Source organism: Medicago truncatula, chromosome 8, assembly GCF_003473485.1.
Source record: "Medicago truncatula cultivar Jemalong A17 chromosome 8, MtrunA17r5.0-ANR, whole genome shotgun sequence".
Lineage (NCBI taxonomy): Eukaryota > Viridiplantae > Streptophyta > Magnoliopsida > Fabales > Fabaceae > Medicago > Medicago truncatula.
The window spans coordinates 15,541,252-15,559,807 of record NC_053049.1 but is presented as its reverse complement, the minus strand read 5'-3'; the positions used below and the strand labels follow the sequence as shown (position 1 = coordinate 15,559,807).

General features: G+C 31.9%; 3 protein-coding genes and 1 pseudogene across 3 annotated transcripts; 3 read left to right on the top strand and 1 right to left on the bottom strand.

Annotated features, from left to right (window-relative positions):
* Positions 1 to 2,317: 2,317 nt before the first annotated feature.
* LOC112417331 (uncharacterized) lies at positions 2,318 to 2,932 on the bottom strand. Its single transcript, XM_024772902.1, has one exon. It carries the CDS (start codon positions 2,930 to 2,932, stop codon positions 2,318 to 2,320), a length of 615 nt encoding a protein of 204 aa, XP_024628670.1.
* A 1,304-nt stretch (positions 2,933 to 4,236) lies between these two features.
* On the top strand, positions 4,237 to 7,490 carry LOC11429530 (40S ribosomal protein S19-1). The gene is made up of 4 exons (XM_003627930.4): positions 4,237 to 4,414; positions 6,052 to 6,142; positions 6,277 to 6,460; positions 7,157 to 7,490. The coding sequence occupies exons 1-4, from the start codon at positions 4,331 to 4,333 to the stop codon at positions 7,227 to 7,229; spliced, it is 432 nt and encodes a 143-aa protein (XP_003627978.1). The 5' UTR covers positions 4,237 to 4,330; the 3' UTR covers positions 7,230 to 7,490.
* Positions 7,491 to 13,634: 6,144 nt separating this feature from the next.
* Positions 13,635 to 15,892, top strand: LOC11434573 (cytosolic sulfotransferase 15-like; annotated as a pseudogene).
* A 464-nt stretch (positions 15,893 to 16,356) lies between these two features.
* On the top strand, positions 16,357 to 17,175 carry LOC11420767 (cytosolic sulfotransferase 15). The gene has a single exon (XM_024772901.2). It carries the CDS (start codon positions 16,456 to 16,458, stop codon positions 17,101 to 17,103), a length of 648 nt encoding a protein of 215 aa, XP_024628669.2. The 5' UTR covers positions 16,357 to 16,455; the 3' UTR covers positions 17,104 to 17,175.
* Positions 17,176 to 18,556: the final 1,381 nt, after the last annotated feature.

Sequence of the window (18,556 nt, the reverse complement as noted above, 5' to 3'; positions counted from 1 at the left end):
ATTAGGCGAGAGACCTATTCTTGTAACCCATTGATATCTCTTTTTTAAGGTTACTCATCATTATAGTGAAACGGAGGACTGTTCTCTCCCCTAGACTAGGTCAATTTGGACCGAACTGGGTCAACAAATTCTTTTTTGTTCTCTCTTTCTTTCTCTCGTTGTTTTCTACTTTTGTTTATGATTATAACTTCCATACACTTTGTTTTGGTTGCTTGACTATCCCTTACTCCACACATCAAGTTTGTTATTGATGTGATTTTTCACCGAATTCACAACATTCGGTCATGACACTAACTCTACTAAATTATTTAAAAAAAAATGGGCATTTAGAATCAACACACATTTTTTTTTTTCGGTTGACACTTTGTCGAGTTGATGCTCTAATGATTTACCATATTCAAAGTAGTTATGTTCTTCAGTACTTGTGTTTAAATGAAAAATGTGATATGGCTTGACATATCTTTGAATCTTGTTTATACAGCCTTTCTTTTGTCACATCTGCATTTTTTGTTGAATCATTTCTTTCCATTGACTCATACTCATAATTGTCGATTGAAAACTTTTACCATAAATATTAACTTTTTCTTTGACTTCAATCCTATTGGACAAATCTTTTGACATTGCAATTGAATCAAGGATTTTCTCAACCAATGCAGCAAGAAATTTAAGAGGAGGTCAATAAAGTATTTTTCACGCATTGGTTGAGAAAACCCTCTTCTGATGTTGTAGATTGTTATGAGTACTCTTTTGATATAGTTACGAAGGTCAAACGTGCCTTATGGGAAAACCTAGTATTTCCAACTAAATCAACATATACTTACTCATAATTGTGATAGGTTCAATTGCAATAGGTTTTAAGTGATTGAATCCATTAAGAACTTTGAAGGATTTAAGGTTTCAACATTTGCTTAGAAGACGCAATTGTAATATGAAACAGAATATCACATAAAAGGAAATTCAAGACTATTCTCCATCTAATCGCCTAATTTTAAAATTTTAAAATACATATTCAAATCACCAAATTTAAAAATTGGATCTCATACCTACCAATCATTGTGTTCTTCAAAACATCACTCAGCTGATCCATTCTCCAATAAATCTATGTTTACGAGGAGGTCAGTAAAGTATCTTTCACGCAGTCAACAAACATGTTGCAATGCATACTTGCTCAAACTTTTGCACCTGCTACTACTACTCCATAGGGAGATCACCAACTCTTGTTGAGATAACACCGACTCTGCTCGTTGCATTGTAACACTACCAAAAAAACCGACTCTTGTGTATTCTTAAAAACATATACTTTCCTTTTGCGCTGACATTTTTGTATATGTAAAATTGAAAAATTAAATTAACAGTCTCTAAAATTACAACTTCAATTGCTTTCATCAAAGCATGGTCTTCATCAGTCAAAGTCACCTAGATAAATAAGCATTGATTAATAAACATTTCTTTCAACTTCTCTGATGTTCAACATAATTTTGAATGGATAAGCACAATTTTTAGTTGCATTTTGTGATGAACTATCAACTTGCTTATAATTTGCTTATAATTACCACAACCCTAAATCAATTTATTACTCCTTTTTTGTCATGTCTATGGATATGATATATTAATGATAACAACCATTTTATTTCTAATTTTAACCTCCCAACCTAGTGTAGTACATCTTCTCATGTATCAAACACATGTTTAGTATTGAATTTGCTGGTTGTGTAATTGGTTTTCATTGCATAACTAATGCATCTCTATATCATATTGAAAAGAAAAACAAAATATTATTATAGAGAAAAAAATTACAAACCGAAGAACTTGAAATAAGTTTTCCAGTAGTTTTTTGAAAAATGGTATATAGAGTTTCTCAAAAATCTTAAACAAAACTAGAAAACTTTGCCATGTTTTATAGGTTTAACAACATTAGGTACTAAAAAACTTAAATCAAGTTTTTCGAATTTTCTTCAAACAAAACGGGAAAGAGTTTTCCACCGTAGAAAGTTAATTTTGACCATTAGATAAAGTAGAAAACATGATTTTATCACAGACACTCAAAACCAAACTTAAATGTAATCCAAAGTTTTATTTCTTTATTTTGCAATTCGTTTCTGGGATTTTGGGTCCTTACGTTAGTTTCATTATTTGATTTCTCTGGATCTGTAAATATTTTATTAATTGAAATTTGAAAGATGGTGTTAAGCAAGCATAAGAGATTTTTTTTTTTTTTTTTAAACTAGAAGAGAAGCATGTAGCTCACTCTCCTAAAATATATTAGCCAAAAAAAGATTGGTACAAAAGGAAAGGGGGGACTATACCAAAAACCCTTTCAAGAGTGATTAAACCTAAAACTAGGCCACCCAAGCCTATTTTTAACATAATCACTCCTTACTTGCAAAGGTAAAGAGTAATAATATACATATGTATCCAATGTTAAACCTATATTGGCTAAAACATCAGCACATGAGTTCCCTTCTCTGTATATATGTGAAGCAAGGAAATTCATGTTGGAAATAATAATTTGACAGTTGTTCCACCTGTTTCGAACCTGCCAAGGCACAATTGCAGAATTCTTGAAAGCTTGCACCACTAGCATAGAATCTGTTTCCAGCCAGAAATTGTTCCAACTCTTAGATTGAGCAAACTCTATAGATCTCATGGCACCACAAAGCTCAGCAAAAAGAGAGTTTCCATAAGACAAACCTTCAGCAAAACATCCCAAAAATTGACCAAGTCTATTTCTAAAGATACCACCACAGGCAGCTTTCCCAGAGGCAAAGGCACCAACACAATTCCCTTTAATCCAAGAATGAATTGGAGGACTCCAGAGGACTTCTTTGACCAGCATGCTTCTAGGGGGGTGGATTGAAACATTGAAAGCTTTAAGAATGGTAAATTCTGTTATAGAAGAGCTAGCTGATAACTTTGAGTTGTGAGCTGACATGGATACATTAGTGATTATTTCGGAAATGGAACTTATTGAATGTGTTTAAACTAGAAGGAGACCCCTCAGTTTGTTTTGGAGAGAAGCACTTATTGACCTTTTGTCTTTGAAAGCTTCCCGAAACTTTTAAGAAAAGAACCCATATTATTGTCTCACAAGATGGAGAGACAAAAAGAGAGTTGAGACAATTGGTGGTGATTAGTGAGTGGGGCATGAAGAAGAGAGAAAAAAAGGTCGAACATAATATGAAAAAAGATCTGGTGTTGAAAAAGTATGATAAAAATATGTTCTCTACTTGATCCAATGGTTTAAATAAGCTTTTTTATGGTGGGAAACTCTTTGACTTTTCCATGCTAAATCTAATGGTTTAAAGTTTCCGCGGGAGTTAACTGCCGATGGATAAAACTGAATTTTGGCAAACTTTCGCGGCAGTTAACTGCCGAAGGGTTATTTTGGTCATTTACTGGTGTTTTTCAGCCAAAGCTGATGTGTCAACGACATAAGTTATTACATTAAAAAAAAAGGCTTAATAGCAGGTTTTCGCCCCGACGGTGTCTTCTTCTTGAATAGTAAATTCATTTTTCAACAATTGATTTTTTGAGTTTTCACTACAAAGCCACCAAAATCACTATGCTCAAACACTGTTTCGATCCATCAAGAATCGAACTGATCAAAGTGAAGGAGGTAGAAAGTTTTTATGTTCATATCTTAATCCTTAGATCTACGCTTGTTTACTGTTTGTCTTTGAATAAAAAAAATCGAAAATGAGAAGTAGGAAGAAAAGGATTGTTGAATATATAATTTGTTTTTGAAATGGCGGAGTTTTGAGTTCCGACGCGGTGGTGCTACCACCGGCCACCGCGCCAAGCAATTCTCGCCAGAGAAGAAGATATAAGGTGGCGCTGGTTTGAATGTCCTAGAGAGAGAAGTGAGCAAAGCATTTTTAGTGAGAGGTTTTTTTTTTTTTTTTTTGTCAAAATGAAGATATACTTTCCTATATTCTTGATTTGGTGTAGTTTGAGAAACCTAAGATTATTACACGTGTACACTAGATCTGATGCTTGTGAAGTGTTTATGCAGGGTGCATAAGGAAACATATTATGCATAATAACTTTTGCCTGCCACGTCAGGTAGACCGAGTCAAAATTGGTCTTGGATGCCAAAACTGTCATAGGAGCAAAACTTAGGGGTGATTTTGTTGTTTTTTTTTTCTTAGGGGGCAAAATCACAACTTTGAGAAAAGTTATGGGGCTAAAACTGCTATTAAGCTAAAAAATAAAATCGATTATTTATAATGAACCTGTAACAAATTTTAAGAACATATGAGAGTGAAACCCTAGTTGGCATTGCGTTCGTTTGTTCACTCTCCGCGTAACGGCGAAAACATCACCATTAGCCATGGCTTCTTCAAAGACTGTGAAGGATGTTTCACCTCGCGAATTTGTCAATGCTTACTCAGCTCACCTCAAGCGATCTGGCAAGGTATGATTTTTTATTTTTTTTTGTTGCAAAGATTTGAAATTTATTTGAAACCCATCAATTTTTCTGTTTTTGTGAAATGGGTTTTTACTTTTTTACGATATTAACCCCTTTTTTGGTTTTTTTTAGTTGGGTTTATAGTTAGTTATTGTGTTCTGTAGCTGAATCAAATGGTTAGATATTGTTGTTGTTTAGGATTTGTTCTGGTTCTATCATCAGTTAGTGTTGGATGTGAAGATTTCTGGTTTCTATCATCAACTAGTGTTGTAGGTTTAATGTATGTTTGGATTAGCTTATTTTAAGGAATTAATCAGTTTTTTATAACAGGTATTACTAGTGCTTTTGAAAATGAAATGTTAATTTCCCGTATGAAAAAAAATATGAACCAAACATGCCATTGATTATCGAAAATACAGACAGTTTTTTAAGGTGTTGTATACTAGGCAATGATGCCTTTTATGGTTATTTCACTTACAGTTTAATGCTTGTTTTTGGAATTATTAATAATCAATTTTTTTTTTTTTTATAATATTTACCCTTTTCCATGACCCCTTTGGATTTTTTAGTTGAGTTCATAGTTTATTGTTGTGGTTTAGGATTTGTTATTGTTTCATTACCAATTAGTTTGAGTCATGTGTGTTTTACACCAACAAAAAGTTTAATAAATTGATTAATCAATTATTCTTGGATGTGAAGATTTCTGGATTCTATCTTCAACTAGTTTTATAGGTTTAGGACCTGTTTGGATTGGCTTATTTGAGTTTATCTACTGCCATAAGTTTTATGAGACTTTTTGGAGAATTTCTGAAAACAGGTTTTGACAATTTTCCAAGTTTTTTTAAACTTATTTTCAGAAGTTCTCCAATATAGCTTATAGAAACAACTTATAACATTTACAAAAATAATTTAACGATACGTTATCTTTTGCTGTACAAATAACTTATGCAAACTTATAGATAAGTTCTCATCATGATACGCGCTTGTGCTATAAGCTTCAAATAAGTTGTTTATCTAAAAGGCCCTTTGTGCATGTTTGGATTAGATTATTTCAAGGAAATTATTAGTTTTTTATTGCATCATACTAATAGTGCTTTTGAAAAAGAAATGTTATTTCCCCCTATGAACAAAATTTAAACCAAACATGCCATTGACTATAGAAAAGAAAATACATAGAGTTTTTAAAGGTGTTGTATGACATATATGCCTTTTGTGGTTATTTCACTGACAATTCAATGCTTGTTTTTTGGATTGTTTTTGGAGAAAAATTGTTTTTGTTAAAAAATGTATGCAAGTATTTATCCAAACTATGTTTGTCCACATGATTTTGGGAATTGAGTTGGTTTTCCGTGCTGTGGATTTTGAAAAGCTAGCATGTTCCATTGTGTGTACACATGACAGCCTTATCAGATTTTGAGCGCAAAATTTCAGATTTAAAAAAAAAAAAAAAAAAACTAAATTTGCGATGACATCTGTACCGTTTGATGTTGATTGAAGAGTCCAAATGGGGCTGGCTGCTTGCAGCCACATTGCATGCATCTGCATTGGTCGTCTCTTATTCGGTTTTGTTATTTGATTTAACAAGTTCATGAATAGTTTTGTCTACATTTTAATTTGAATTTTATTCTTTTGATTCTAAATAGTTGGAGCTGCCTGAGTGGACTGATCTTGTCAAAACTGCAAAATTCAAAGAATTGGCTCCCTATGATCCTGATTGGTATTATGTTAGAGCTGGTGAGATTTATTTCACTTATGAGTTTTTGCTGTAAATTTACTTAAACATGATACTTCTAATTCTTGGATATTTTGTTGCTGCTGGTAATTTTGCAATGATTTATTTTTTATACTTAGATTGTTCTTTATTTCAGCTTCCATGGCAAGGAAAATCTACGTAAGAGGCGGTCTTGGTGTTGGTTCATTCCAGAGGATTTACGGTGGGAGTCAGAGGAATGGAAGTCGTCCTCCCCATTTCTGCAAGAGCAGTGGTGCTATTGCTCGTCACATTCTTCAACAGTTGGAGAACATGAACCTCATCGAGATGGATACCAAGGGGTATAACTCTTTTCCCTTACTCAGCTCCGTTTATCTTAGCTTACTATATGGCAATAAAAGCCACTTTAAAATTAAAGGTAGCGTTGTTTGGTAGTTGTTGTTGTTTTTTTCTGTAAAGATATATCTTTTATAGAATGATAGATAGGATTTGAGTTAAATTATTATCACAGGCCTAGTACTATTTCTCTCAACTGCTTATTGTGAAAGTTCTAAAATCTAGTCTTCATACTTAAAAGATATGCTCCTTTTTTTATGAAGATTTTAAAAAAAATACTGTTTGTTATGCAATCTTATACATAAGCGCTCATCATGATATGCACTTGTGCTATAAGTTGCAAATAAGCTGTAGTGTTATCCAATCAGCTCTAAATCTACTTGAGCTTATACTGTACAGTATTGTCTGTAGCAAGTTTAAAACGACTAAACCCAAAAAAGATGCAAACTTAATTTGCATCAAAGATTTTGATGTCTTTACAACTGCAATATTTTTGAATATCAAGGATGGCAAAGCTGCTGTGACCTTGGTTTGAATAGTTACTCTAATTATTAGTATTGCTATGATGGTGAAATTATTGATTTTAATCTTAGGTTATTGTTTTTCTTTTTTCATCATATTACTATCTTAATGTAAACACTTGTTACTATCTTAATGTAAACACTTGGAGGATTCATCTAAAATACATTTTTATATCTCAGTGGCAGGAAAATTACATCCAGTGGCCGGAGGGATCTCGACCAAGTGGCTGGACGGATTCTAGTTGCACCTTGATTTGTCAGCAAAAGCTTTGAATTAAACTTCTATTTGAAGAAGTTTTGATCCCATATTATGCCTAAATTATGGTTTTAACTACCTAATATCTTATAAATTTGACATTAAATGTTTCTTTTTAGTCATTTAGATTATATTTTCTTACATTTTAAGTTTTATTTTTCATTGAAGATTGTTCAATCTTCACTTTGGACATTATTGATTATTGTCAATCTTCATCTTGGACATTATTCCTTTGCCTAATTACACGCTTTCGGATCACACAAAAGAGCCATCAATTTAATTTTTGCATGGAAATTTGTCCCACGCAAATTCTATACATTCTTGTAGTGATTATATGTCGATTATAATTTAAGGATATTTTTTTAATTGACAAAGTCTTGTGCTCCTTTCTCTATCTTCGACATCTCTCCTCTCTCTAACCTAAACTTAGTTTGCCACCCACCACCACCACTTTCACCCAAGATTCAAACTTGTATTTTCAAGGTATATCCTCTATAATCACACAAGAATATAGTTACTTAGATACAAACGTATAAGAGTTTTACAAATAAGTTTGTATGTGTTTACACTTTTTTACAAACAAAGCGATAAACTACAATAAGCTTAAGTGAAATCTGATAGTTGAGAAATTCTAATGGATAGAGCATATCTTAGTGTTTAAGCTCTTGTAAAATTGATAGAGTTTTTGTCACATGTTAAATTACATGAACTATAGAAGAGAATGAGAGAGTCATTGTTTGAAGTATGGTAGCGCATCATAATCTCCCTTTAGAAGATTGATCAGATTTGAACTAGTTTGCTTCTAATGGATAATCTCGTTTAATGGTACTAGAGGGACCATTTGCTTCATTAGGAATGATTTGTTGCATTCTACATGCCTTTGATGTTCTTTGTGTGTTTCTGCATGTAATAAGAAGACAACAAACAGTGATTAGAACTTGATAGTGACATCCATCATAAGAAGACAAAACTAGTTAGAGCATCTTCAGACTGTTAACTATTGATGTGTCCATCAGAACTTGCTTCCATCAAAGTAAGGCTTAATGCATCTTCTGATTAGATCTTTGACTTTTTTAACCTTTCTTCATATCATCTTCTAAGTCTTTGGAACTTTTTTTGAGTATCATGATGCTTTCCTTTGTGTCCAAATCTTACTGTATTGGAACCTATATCTTGACTTTGAAGTTAAAATTTAATTCCTTGGTCTTGTACACTTGAACATACATTTGAGCACACAATTGTTCTTTCATACTTTGTTATCATAAAAAATATAGAGAACTAAAACCCATTTTAACAACATGGTATCATCTTGTTTTGGACTCAAATCTTTTCTAATATGAGATTTGCGTCAGGTTCTATCAACCACTTTTCTCGGTTCGTCTGACTGGTGTTCTCATCTTGCTTTGGTTTTCTTATTCTAAGAAAATTTGATGAGATCTGCACGATTCAAAGATTATGGGTTTACTTCCACTATGTCAGAGTAATTGGGAATGGTCTTAAATCCATCTCAATCCTTCGTGATTGAACTTGACATATTGGTTGTTGTTTGAAGGTACGATTTCAGGATGTGATGATTTGATTTATGTCACGATGCCTTGTTCTAATGGATATGTTTAAGATGGTTTAGCTCGAAATGACGATTATAACTTGCTGTTATTTTGCAGGGAGTTGATGGATCTTGAATCGCTTATGTGATGGCAGATGATTTATAGGCCAATATAGTTGTGTTTGTTTTGGGTTTTACCCGAGCATTGTGTTTCACTTATTCGTCATGCCCTAGGGCATGCTTGTGTGCTTTCAGGCCCAATTTCTCTGATCTTCATCGTTTTTAGGTCTTCGTCTTCAAATAACTTGCCTCGGAACTTGGGAACAGAATTCCTCCCTATGTAAAGTCTCCTGAGGCCTCTTGAATCTTCATTCTTTGTCTTCCCAAAGTCTTGACAATTCTTCAGATGTTCTTGATTTGCCGATTTGCATGATTTCTTCGTGAATTACTTCAAAAACCCCTAAAATTGCTATGTTTTGGGAAAACTAGAATTACAGACTCAAATATAGAAAACATAACAAAAGTCCCGAAATCATAGGCAATCGTTCTAATACTCCTCCTTTTTGCTGCTAAAACCTACTGAAATTGACTGAAACACATGCTAAGAATAATGTAAGATGACCTATCGTCACAACCCCAAACTTAAATGTTGCTTGTCCTCAAGTAACGAAAGAAAAACATATTGTATTCTTTGCATTTTTTCAGGAAAAACATACATTTATTGGAGTTGTGCTTAGGACATCACCTATCATATTTATAGCAGAGCAACAACTAACTTACCACAATACATTCAAGCGGGTCTGGCTTGGTAAAAGTAACCCATGTTCACAACCATACTCTTTTCCATGATACACGTATGTATCTTCTAAAGCCACTAGGGCTGGTCGCGACATTTGTCCACTTCAGTCATCACATAAATGTATCTTGCTATAAATTTGAAACAATTCTAAACAAACGGTCAAAATCAGATTATTTACACACTTAGAGGACTTTGAGGGTTATAACTTGTCTTAGGTTAACGGAGAATATAATTTGGGAAAGTAGGCTAACAAAGAAACTCGGAATTAGTTTAATAACTTATAGATTCCTACTAAACATTACCGCACTGCCATCCTTCCTTCCTTGGTTCAAACAAGATGGGTAAAATAGTAGAACTATTTGTCTTTTATTTGACAGAAACATACTATTTTTTAAGAGACCATTTTTTTGGCTCTTGATTTTTTTTCTTTTTCTATTTTTTTTTTGTGTAGATCCATAGTCATCTACATTTTTTTCTTTTTCTGACAAAGGTGTTCTAATGTTATCCTACCCCAAACTTAAAATGTTGTTAATTCGAAAGAGCAACCCCAAACTTAGTTTCAAAACATGTGCAGTTATAATAATACCTATCTAACTCCAAGTGAAATCAAATAGGGTTCATGTACGTGCAGGACTGTGACATAATTCGTCACTAAAAAAGAAATAAATTTTTCATCTGGAGGCTCAAAATGGTTTCACAAAGGATAATAAGAATATATAAAATATCTCTCGTGGTCCTTTAAGTTATATGTTTATAACAAATTAGCCCTTTAAGTTTTTTTTTTGTTACCAATTGGTCCTTTAAGTTATTTTTTGTTACATATTGTTCCTTAAAGTCATAGAATACTTACACTATCATCCCTCTTTTCAGTCAACTTCGTCAAAAAGTGCTTATAGATCATTTAATATTAAGATGGTAGGTCCAAAAATGCTTATGACATCAAACATGATTACTTACACACATTTTCTTCTTCTTGTTTTTGAATTTCAAACCTAATATTACATATAAATATTTGATCAACAATATTATAAATCAAGTAATCGATCAATTTTGTTTTGAATCAAGACCGAATAACACACCTATGAGCTCTAGTTTCGAGAGCAAATTTAGACAAACCAACTTAACATTAAACATCCACATAAACATTGTTTGATTGAGTTTGATGAAATTAGAATAATGGTGCAAATATTTTATGACTTAAAGGACAAATTTATAACTAAAAAAATTTAAAGGACTAACTTGTTATAATCATATAACTTAAAAGACCATAAATGGTATTTGGCTCTTAAAAATACTATAAGAAAATTATTAGAAAAGATTTAAAGATTAATGAGTTAGATTCATATATGTTGTTATGATAAAACATTACGACGTAATTTGATTCAGGTAGCCGACTCCATATATGAATTAGACCCATATATGATGTTGTAGTAGTTTTTAGAGTGAACATCCATAATAGTCTATAAAAAAAAAAACTATCGAATTTAGTTCATGAACAAACTAAAAACAACTTCTTCTTTTTTTTTTCCTTCAAATAAAAGCAAATTTTATCACCTGAGAAAAATTAATCAGGGAAAAGTAGTCTTAGTCTCATTGAGTTTCTTTTTAAATGACAAAGTTAATATATTATTAATCATTATGTTAGTTTTTTCTGTAAGTCAAAATTTGAACATTGGGCCTATTCCAGCTGCTTAACCTTCACCTAAAATAAGTTGAATTATCCATCCCCTATCTCAATGAGTTAGCTTTCACCTATATGTCCTTGTGTTTGGAAGCATAGACTCCTAAAAGAAAAGAAAAGGACGGAAATAAAGTGTGTTTTTAAATAATTTCTCTTAATTAAAAATTATTTGATTGCGAAAAAAAATGATCAAAAGGAGGACAATATTCTTTATTCAATAATAGTTAATTAATTAATATTAGACATGACATTGGGGCGGGGTGGGGATAGGTTTCGCCTTCCCCATCACCATCCCCGACTCCCATATACTTACCTGTTACCCTACCCATATTCAATGGGGATGAGAAATTGAATCTTATCCCCGTCCCCAATGGGTTCGGGTATTCCCGCCCCATCCCCGTCCCCGCAGTGAATCAATTTTTTTTAGTGAAAAAAAAGTTTTTTTTTAAGCTTCAATGGTAACGTTGTAATGCATTATCCAACAATTTGTGCTCATTTTAACATCTCCTTACCGAATAATTCGGTTGCTCCTTTAACTATCAATGAAAGTTCTTATATCATGACAATTATCAAACTCATACCTAATTAATATATGAATTTTCTACATTCGGGTACGGTTTGAGTATGAGTTCGAGGTGGATACATATATCTCATTTACCCGTCCCGTACCCGTATTTTGAAATCGGGAAAAACTCAAACACATACCCAAACCCAGTCAAATCAGAGAAAACCCGTCAAATCGAGGTTGGTTTGGGCGGGTACCCATGGATAAGGATTTTGTTGCCATGCTTAATTAATATATGCATGATTGGCATTTTTTTTCCTTATCTATTAACACTATTTTTTACGAATTTTTACTCATAGCATGTAAATGAATAAACAAAAGATGATAACAACTAAAGTTCCCTATATATTTTCTTATGAAATAAAAGTTGTATTTATATTTTTAAAATACTTTTTTTTAATGATAATATATTTATATACGAGTCAAGAGCACACAAATTCTAAAGTTCCAGAAAGAAAAGAAAAAAAAAGAAACGAACAAACAAATATCCCCCACCAACCTAAATTAAGGCCGACCTAAAAACCTCCATCTAAAGAGCCAAACTTGAGAGAAAATAAACCAAGTCTATTACCCTAAAGAGCATAGACAAGAAGACCAAGAAACAAACACAACTCTCTTCAAAAGTACCTAAACACAATCCCTACTCAACAAACTACTATTCTTACAATGAGAACAATTGATAAGAGTGTCTCCTGAAAAAACAATATCAAGAGATATATTTGTAAGAGACTAAATTGGTTATTAATGTTTTTCTCATAAACTAAGACGAGTCTAATAATTCTTTTACGAGCATAACATCTTTTTTTAATCTTTGAATTACGACGATGAAACAAAATAGATGTTCCTTTCTCAATTTTCATATTTTTTTTTACAGACAAATAAACTAACATTCAAATCAAATACAATATGTCTTTGTGAAACGAGGTCTATTTGATCTACCAAAAAAAAAAAATGAGGTCCATCAATTAAACCATTGCTAGTTTTCTCTTCAGTTGTATCACATAAAGTCAGGCTCAGCTGGTGTAAAGCTGACTGTTTCACTTCCAATTGTACCCTAAATAATTTATATATAAAAATATTATATTTTTAATGTCATTTAAAATAATAAAAATTTATATTTTTTGAACAAATTAAAATGGAATATATTTCTCAAACGAAGAGTGATTCACCCCGAACAATATGTGCTAAAAGTGATGAATCACATAATATCTGTTACATAGACAAGGCACCTAAAAGAGTTTGCTGGCGCAAAAAAAAAAAAAAAACAATGAAAATTACATGACACCCATACAAAGGAGTGGGTGTCTCCATCAATCGTGAAAAACAAAAGCAATAGAAGCATGGTTCGATGATAACCATAAAAAGGAGTTCAGCTTCACATTTTCCAAAATAGTGTTAGGATCGATTACAGTATTTTTGAAGACACGGTTGTTACTTTCCCTCCAAATAGCACAAGCAAAAACAAGCCAAATAACCTTAAGATATAAATAAGAAGATCGTGGTACACCCGCTAAATTAATAAACTGAAGATAGTGATCATTAACCGATCCTGGACAAACAAAAGAAATGCCAAGCCAACGACTGACTGAGTATAAGAATTTATATTATATTTGCTATATTGTTGGTGTCATTGAAAAAGATAAGAATAATTTGTTTTTTTTAGCAAGATAAGTATAATTTGTTACAATATTTTATTTTCTTATGGTGGACGGGGTTCGAATCCCGAACCTTACATATTATTATGCATTAGTGACTAAATATTCATCACATTAGTGACTACAATAGTATATTAGCATTTGTGTTCTCCTCAAATGGATTCTACACATTTAATGGGAGAGCAATCAAAGGATGGACAAGAAGCAAGCCAACAAGACAACAAGCAGGTGATCCTCTCACTTCCTAAAGAAAATGCATGGATATTGTCCCAAAATGTATATTTTCAATGTTTTTGGTGTCCATCAAATATGATCCAACCTATAATCTCTTTTCAAAACAATTTCCAAGCCAAACACAATGATACCAAAATCAGGCACAACTTGGTTGAGAGCACTTACATTTACAATTGTAAATCGCAATCAATACTCTTTTGAGAATCATTCATTACTTAAATCCATTATACATAAACTAGTGCCTTCCATTGAACGTAATCTTTATGCTGCTGATATCAAAGACCGAATTCCTCTATCAAAAATAATTGAACCAAGGCTTTTTGGGACTCACATTCCATTTCCTTCACTTGCCAAGTCAATTCAAGAGTCCAATTGTAAGATAGTAGTTTATATAAGTAGAAATCCATTTGATACTTTTGTGTCATATTGGAGTTTCGTTAATAAAATAAGGTCAAAACATCCATCTTTATCAGTTTTAAGCTTAGAGGAAACTTTTGAAAGTTTTTGTAATGGGGTTACTCCATTTGGTTCATTTTGGGAGCATAATTTAGGTTACTTGAAAGAAAGTATGACTAGGTCAGACAAAGTTTTATTTTTGAAATATGTCAAGACATCACTATTATTTTTTTATGAACTAAAAATAGTATTTATATTTTTCAAAAACTATGTTCATTATCACTATTTTTTTCTAAAACTAAAATGAGTCTAGTCATTCTTTTATGAACATACTATATATTTTTTTTTTGGTACAAGAGCATAACATGTATTTTTTATTTGGATTACTAGAAATATACTCTTTTTATAGGCAAATAGAAAAACATTCAAATCAAATACTTTCTTTAGTCTCTATTATAAGATAAAATTTATTTTTTTAATTTTTTTAATAAATGATATATTTTATTTTTAATATAGACTAAATACACTATTTATTAAATGAATGAAACTTTCTCATAGAAACAGGAGTTGTATAATCTCTTTGTGAAATGAGATCTATTAGATCTAAATAAAAACAATAAAGGATTAGATCCATTTGATGTTATTGTTGAAAGGATTTTCTCGTCAGCCAGGGGCGAATCCCTTTGTATTGGTGTGGTAGCTTTGGCTACCCCAAAATTTTTATTTTTATTCAATAATTAAGTATATTAATATAGTTAGCTACCCCAATAATATATTTTTAGCTACCTCAAACAAATTCATTTGCAAAAAATTAGCATAAATTAAAAGGCTAATTATTACTTGATTAATAAACTTATTTGTTTTATTTTGACATTTCGGTCTTTAGAAACAACTATAGTAAAAACATTTTTAACAATAAAATTTATCAACTGTCAAACAAAATGACGTAGTTGAATACACATAGCTTATTTATTTACGTCAACAAAAAATTGTCAGTCTATTTACCAAATATTCAATTATAAATATATTTAACACCTTAGAAGCTTGATTTACAGAGATTAAACATATTTAACTCTTAAATTTAATATATTAATTTTTAAAAAAAAATCTCAGCCTAAAAAAATTTCTTTATATTTGGCCCCCCCTGAAAATTACTCAAGCTTCGTCGGTGTCGTCAGCTATATCACATGGCAGGTCCTGTTTTTCATGTTTTTACGTGCAGTGTATCCATTATTGGTGTGCACTTGATTGGGATAGCTATATGATTGCACTCATTATATTTACAATTTTCTTTTTGACAGAAAGACTTTATTTTTCATTTGGTTCAATAAGCATACTATTTTACTCACAAAGCTTAATATTGTTTTTTTTTTTGGTCGGAAAGCTTAATATTGTTTAAATAGACAAAATAATAATAGTATTTGAAAATTCATAGACAAGTGAACGAACCCTGGTTTAAATCACACTAACAATGTATGATCTATGTATAAAAAGAGTGAAGATTTGTGAGAAACATGGGAAAGAAGATTTGTTCTAAACGTTTCTTCTTAAAAAAAAAAAAAGATTTTTCCTAAACGTTGAGAGATGGGGGAGAAGCAATGGCAGAATCGGAGATGGAGAAAATGGAGAGTGGGTGGTTCCATTGAGATAGAGAAGAGGACATGTGTTTGGGTTGAATTGTGTTTCTTTTTACTGGTTTGGAGTGTTTGAAAATTTCTCTTCTCCAGTTAACTGCTGCTTTGTATCCAACGGCAATTAATTTTGGTTGTCCTAGCGGCAGTTAATTGTTGTTACGTTCTTTTCAAGCATAACTAGCAACTCATTTTTTCCATTTCACAAAACTCGAAAACCCTCTCAAATCATCCAACACTATATTTCTTCAAATTCAAATCAGTCACCACTCCAATAACAGTGTTTGATTCATTCAGATGAAGATTAGATTGTATTATTATGTTGTGTCAATTATAGGACATACATATTATGACAAACAAAGAAACTAACCACCAAATAAATATGGGTTGTATTATTATGTTGTGTCAATAATAGGACATAGATATTATGACAAACAAAGAAACTAACCACCAAATAAATATGAGTTGTATTATTATGTTGTGTCAATATTAGGACATACATATTATGTTGTGTCAAATCAGTCACCACTCCAAATAAATGTGGGGAATCACATACAGATTCCATTACTCCAAAAACAGTAATTTTCTTCTACATATCATGTTATCAAGTTGTTTACTTTACCGCAAACCACTTATATACTGTTCCTATAAATAATAGCTTGTGGAAGAACAAAATATTCATCACACTAGTGACTATCAAAATCAGTTCTCCTTCAATGAATTCTACACATTTAATTGAAGAGCAATCAAAGGATGGACAAGAAGAAAACCAACAAGACAATAAGCAGGTGATCCTCTCACTTCCTAAAGAAAATGCATGGATATTGTCCCAAAATTTATATTTTCAATGTTTTTGGTGTCCATCAAATTTGATCCAACCTATAATCTCTTTTCAAAATCATTTTCAAGCCAAAGATAGTGATATTGTTGTTGCAAGCTTACCAAAATCAGGCACCACTTGGTTGAGAGCACTTACATTTACAATTGTAAATCGCAATCAATACTCCTTTGAGAATCATCCATTACTTAAATCCATTATACATAAACTAGTGCCTTCCATTGAACGTAATCTTTATGCTGCTGATATGAAGGACCAAATTCCTATATCAAAAATAATTGAACCAAGGATATTTGGGACTCACATTCCATTTTCTTCACTTGCCAAGTCGATTCAAGAGTCTAATTGTAAGATAGTTTATATAAGTAGAAATCCATTTGATACTTTTGTGTCATTTGATACTTTTGTGTCATGCTTGATCCTCATTGTTTGGTGTTTTGATGTATTTGGCTGGTTAGATTTAAGTTTGATGTATTTCACGTATTTCTCTTTATATATATTGCCATTAAAAAATAGTGTATGCTAGATTAAATAAATCAGTTGAATGTAAAAGTGTGTTTAATGACCTGGTTAATGGTTTCTTTTGAGCTTTCCTAAACTTCATATTATTTCCTTTACATAGAAAAAGAGACAAAAGCTTCTTCGCATTTGAGCAAAGATATCACCTTGATAAACATTGAATTCAAAAAAAGGAACAAATTCACAGATTAAATGATTGCATTGTGATTAACAATACACCACAAGAAGATATTAAATCCTCGTGTGAATGTATTCTAGTCTAAATGTGCAATGTTTTTCTATGCCAATGCACCCTTAAAAAAGAAGATATTAAAGATTCTTTAATCTACACCCTTTTTATTAGCTTTTCTATTTTTATTTACCATGGACATTATTCATCATTGATTTTCAACCTATGAAATGAGTGTTTGAAGGAAAATTTACCAAATTTTGTTTATTCATTTTAACAAATAGAAAGTCAAACTATCTTTATACAACTAAAATATCTTCATTTTCACCTATAATACTAGTCCATTTATCATGCCTATAATGAGAAGAGCTGCTTCCTAAAAAAATATCATATATAATGAAAAATTTCTTATTCCAATTCAGGCATGGCCCTTAAACACTCATACATACAAGAGAGGCACAATAATAAATGAAAAATAAAACTAACACAAATGATATTGCATCAACATGGCCACAAATCACCCCAAATGGCTTTCTGGGCTTGACGATGCAATGCAGGATTCTTGCTCTTTGTTATAACCATACGTGCAAATTCACCCTTTGAGACATCTCTTTTGATTGATCTACACACATTCATAGTTACTTGTTTACCCCTTCTAATAGGCATGAACAAATTCTGGCCCAACCACCTCCAAGATCAGCGATCTGTGTTTATTCTTCCATTTCATTATCATCTTCGCCATCCCCATCAGTTTCCAAACCATCAGATTTAGGGTCGGACCTTGGGATACGCAAAGAGCTCAATGGAGTTGGGCCTCAGAAAAAAAAAAATTGTATAGCTCAGTAGTACTACTAAGTACTTCCCCACTAAATAAAAAATTCCTTATTATTTTTCTCTCTGATACCACGCGTTCCATCACCATCACTCTATCAGACTTTCCTTTTCTTCTTCTCCGATTTGATTTCCTTTTCCTCTTCTGTTGTCTTGTTTTAGGCCTATTAGAATTGGGTCCTCTTACTTTTGGTGTTAGGTGGGTTTTTTTGGAAGGGTGGTTTGAGGTTCCTCATGTATACGATAGTGATTTTCACATTTGGGTGTATCGCATATATACAACACTTTATATTTATCTTTTAAAAAATTTAAATAGAACATTGTTCTTTTAAAAATAAAATACGTTTTTATTTTATTACGGACTTTTTTTCACTTACAGAGCAGAGCCTTCAGATTCGTAGGAACGACTCTGATCATATTCATATCTTCTTACTACATCTACTTCACGTGGAACATCATC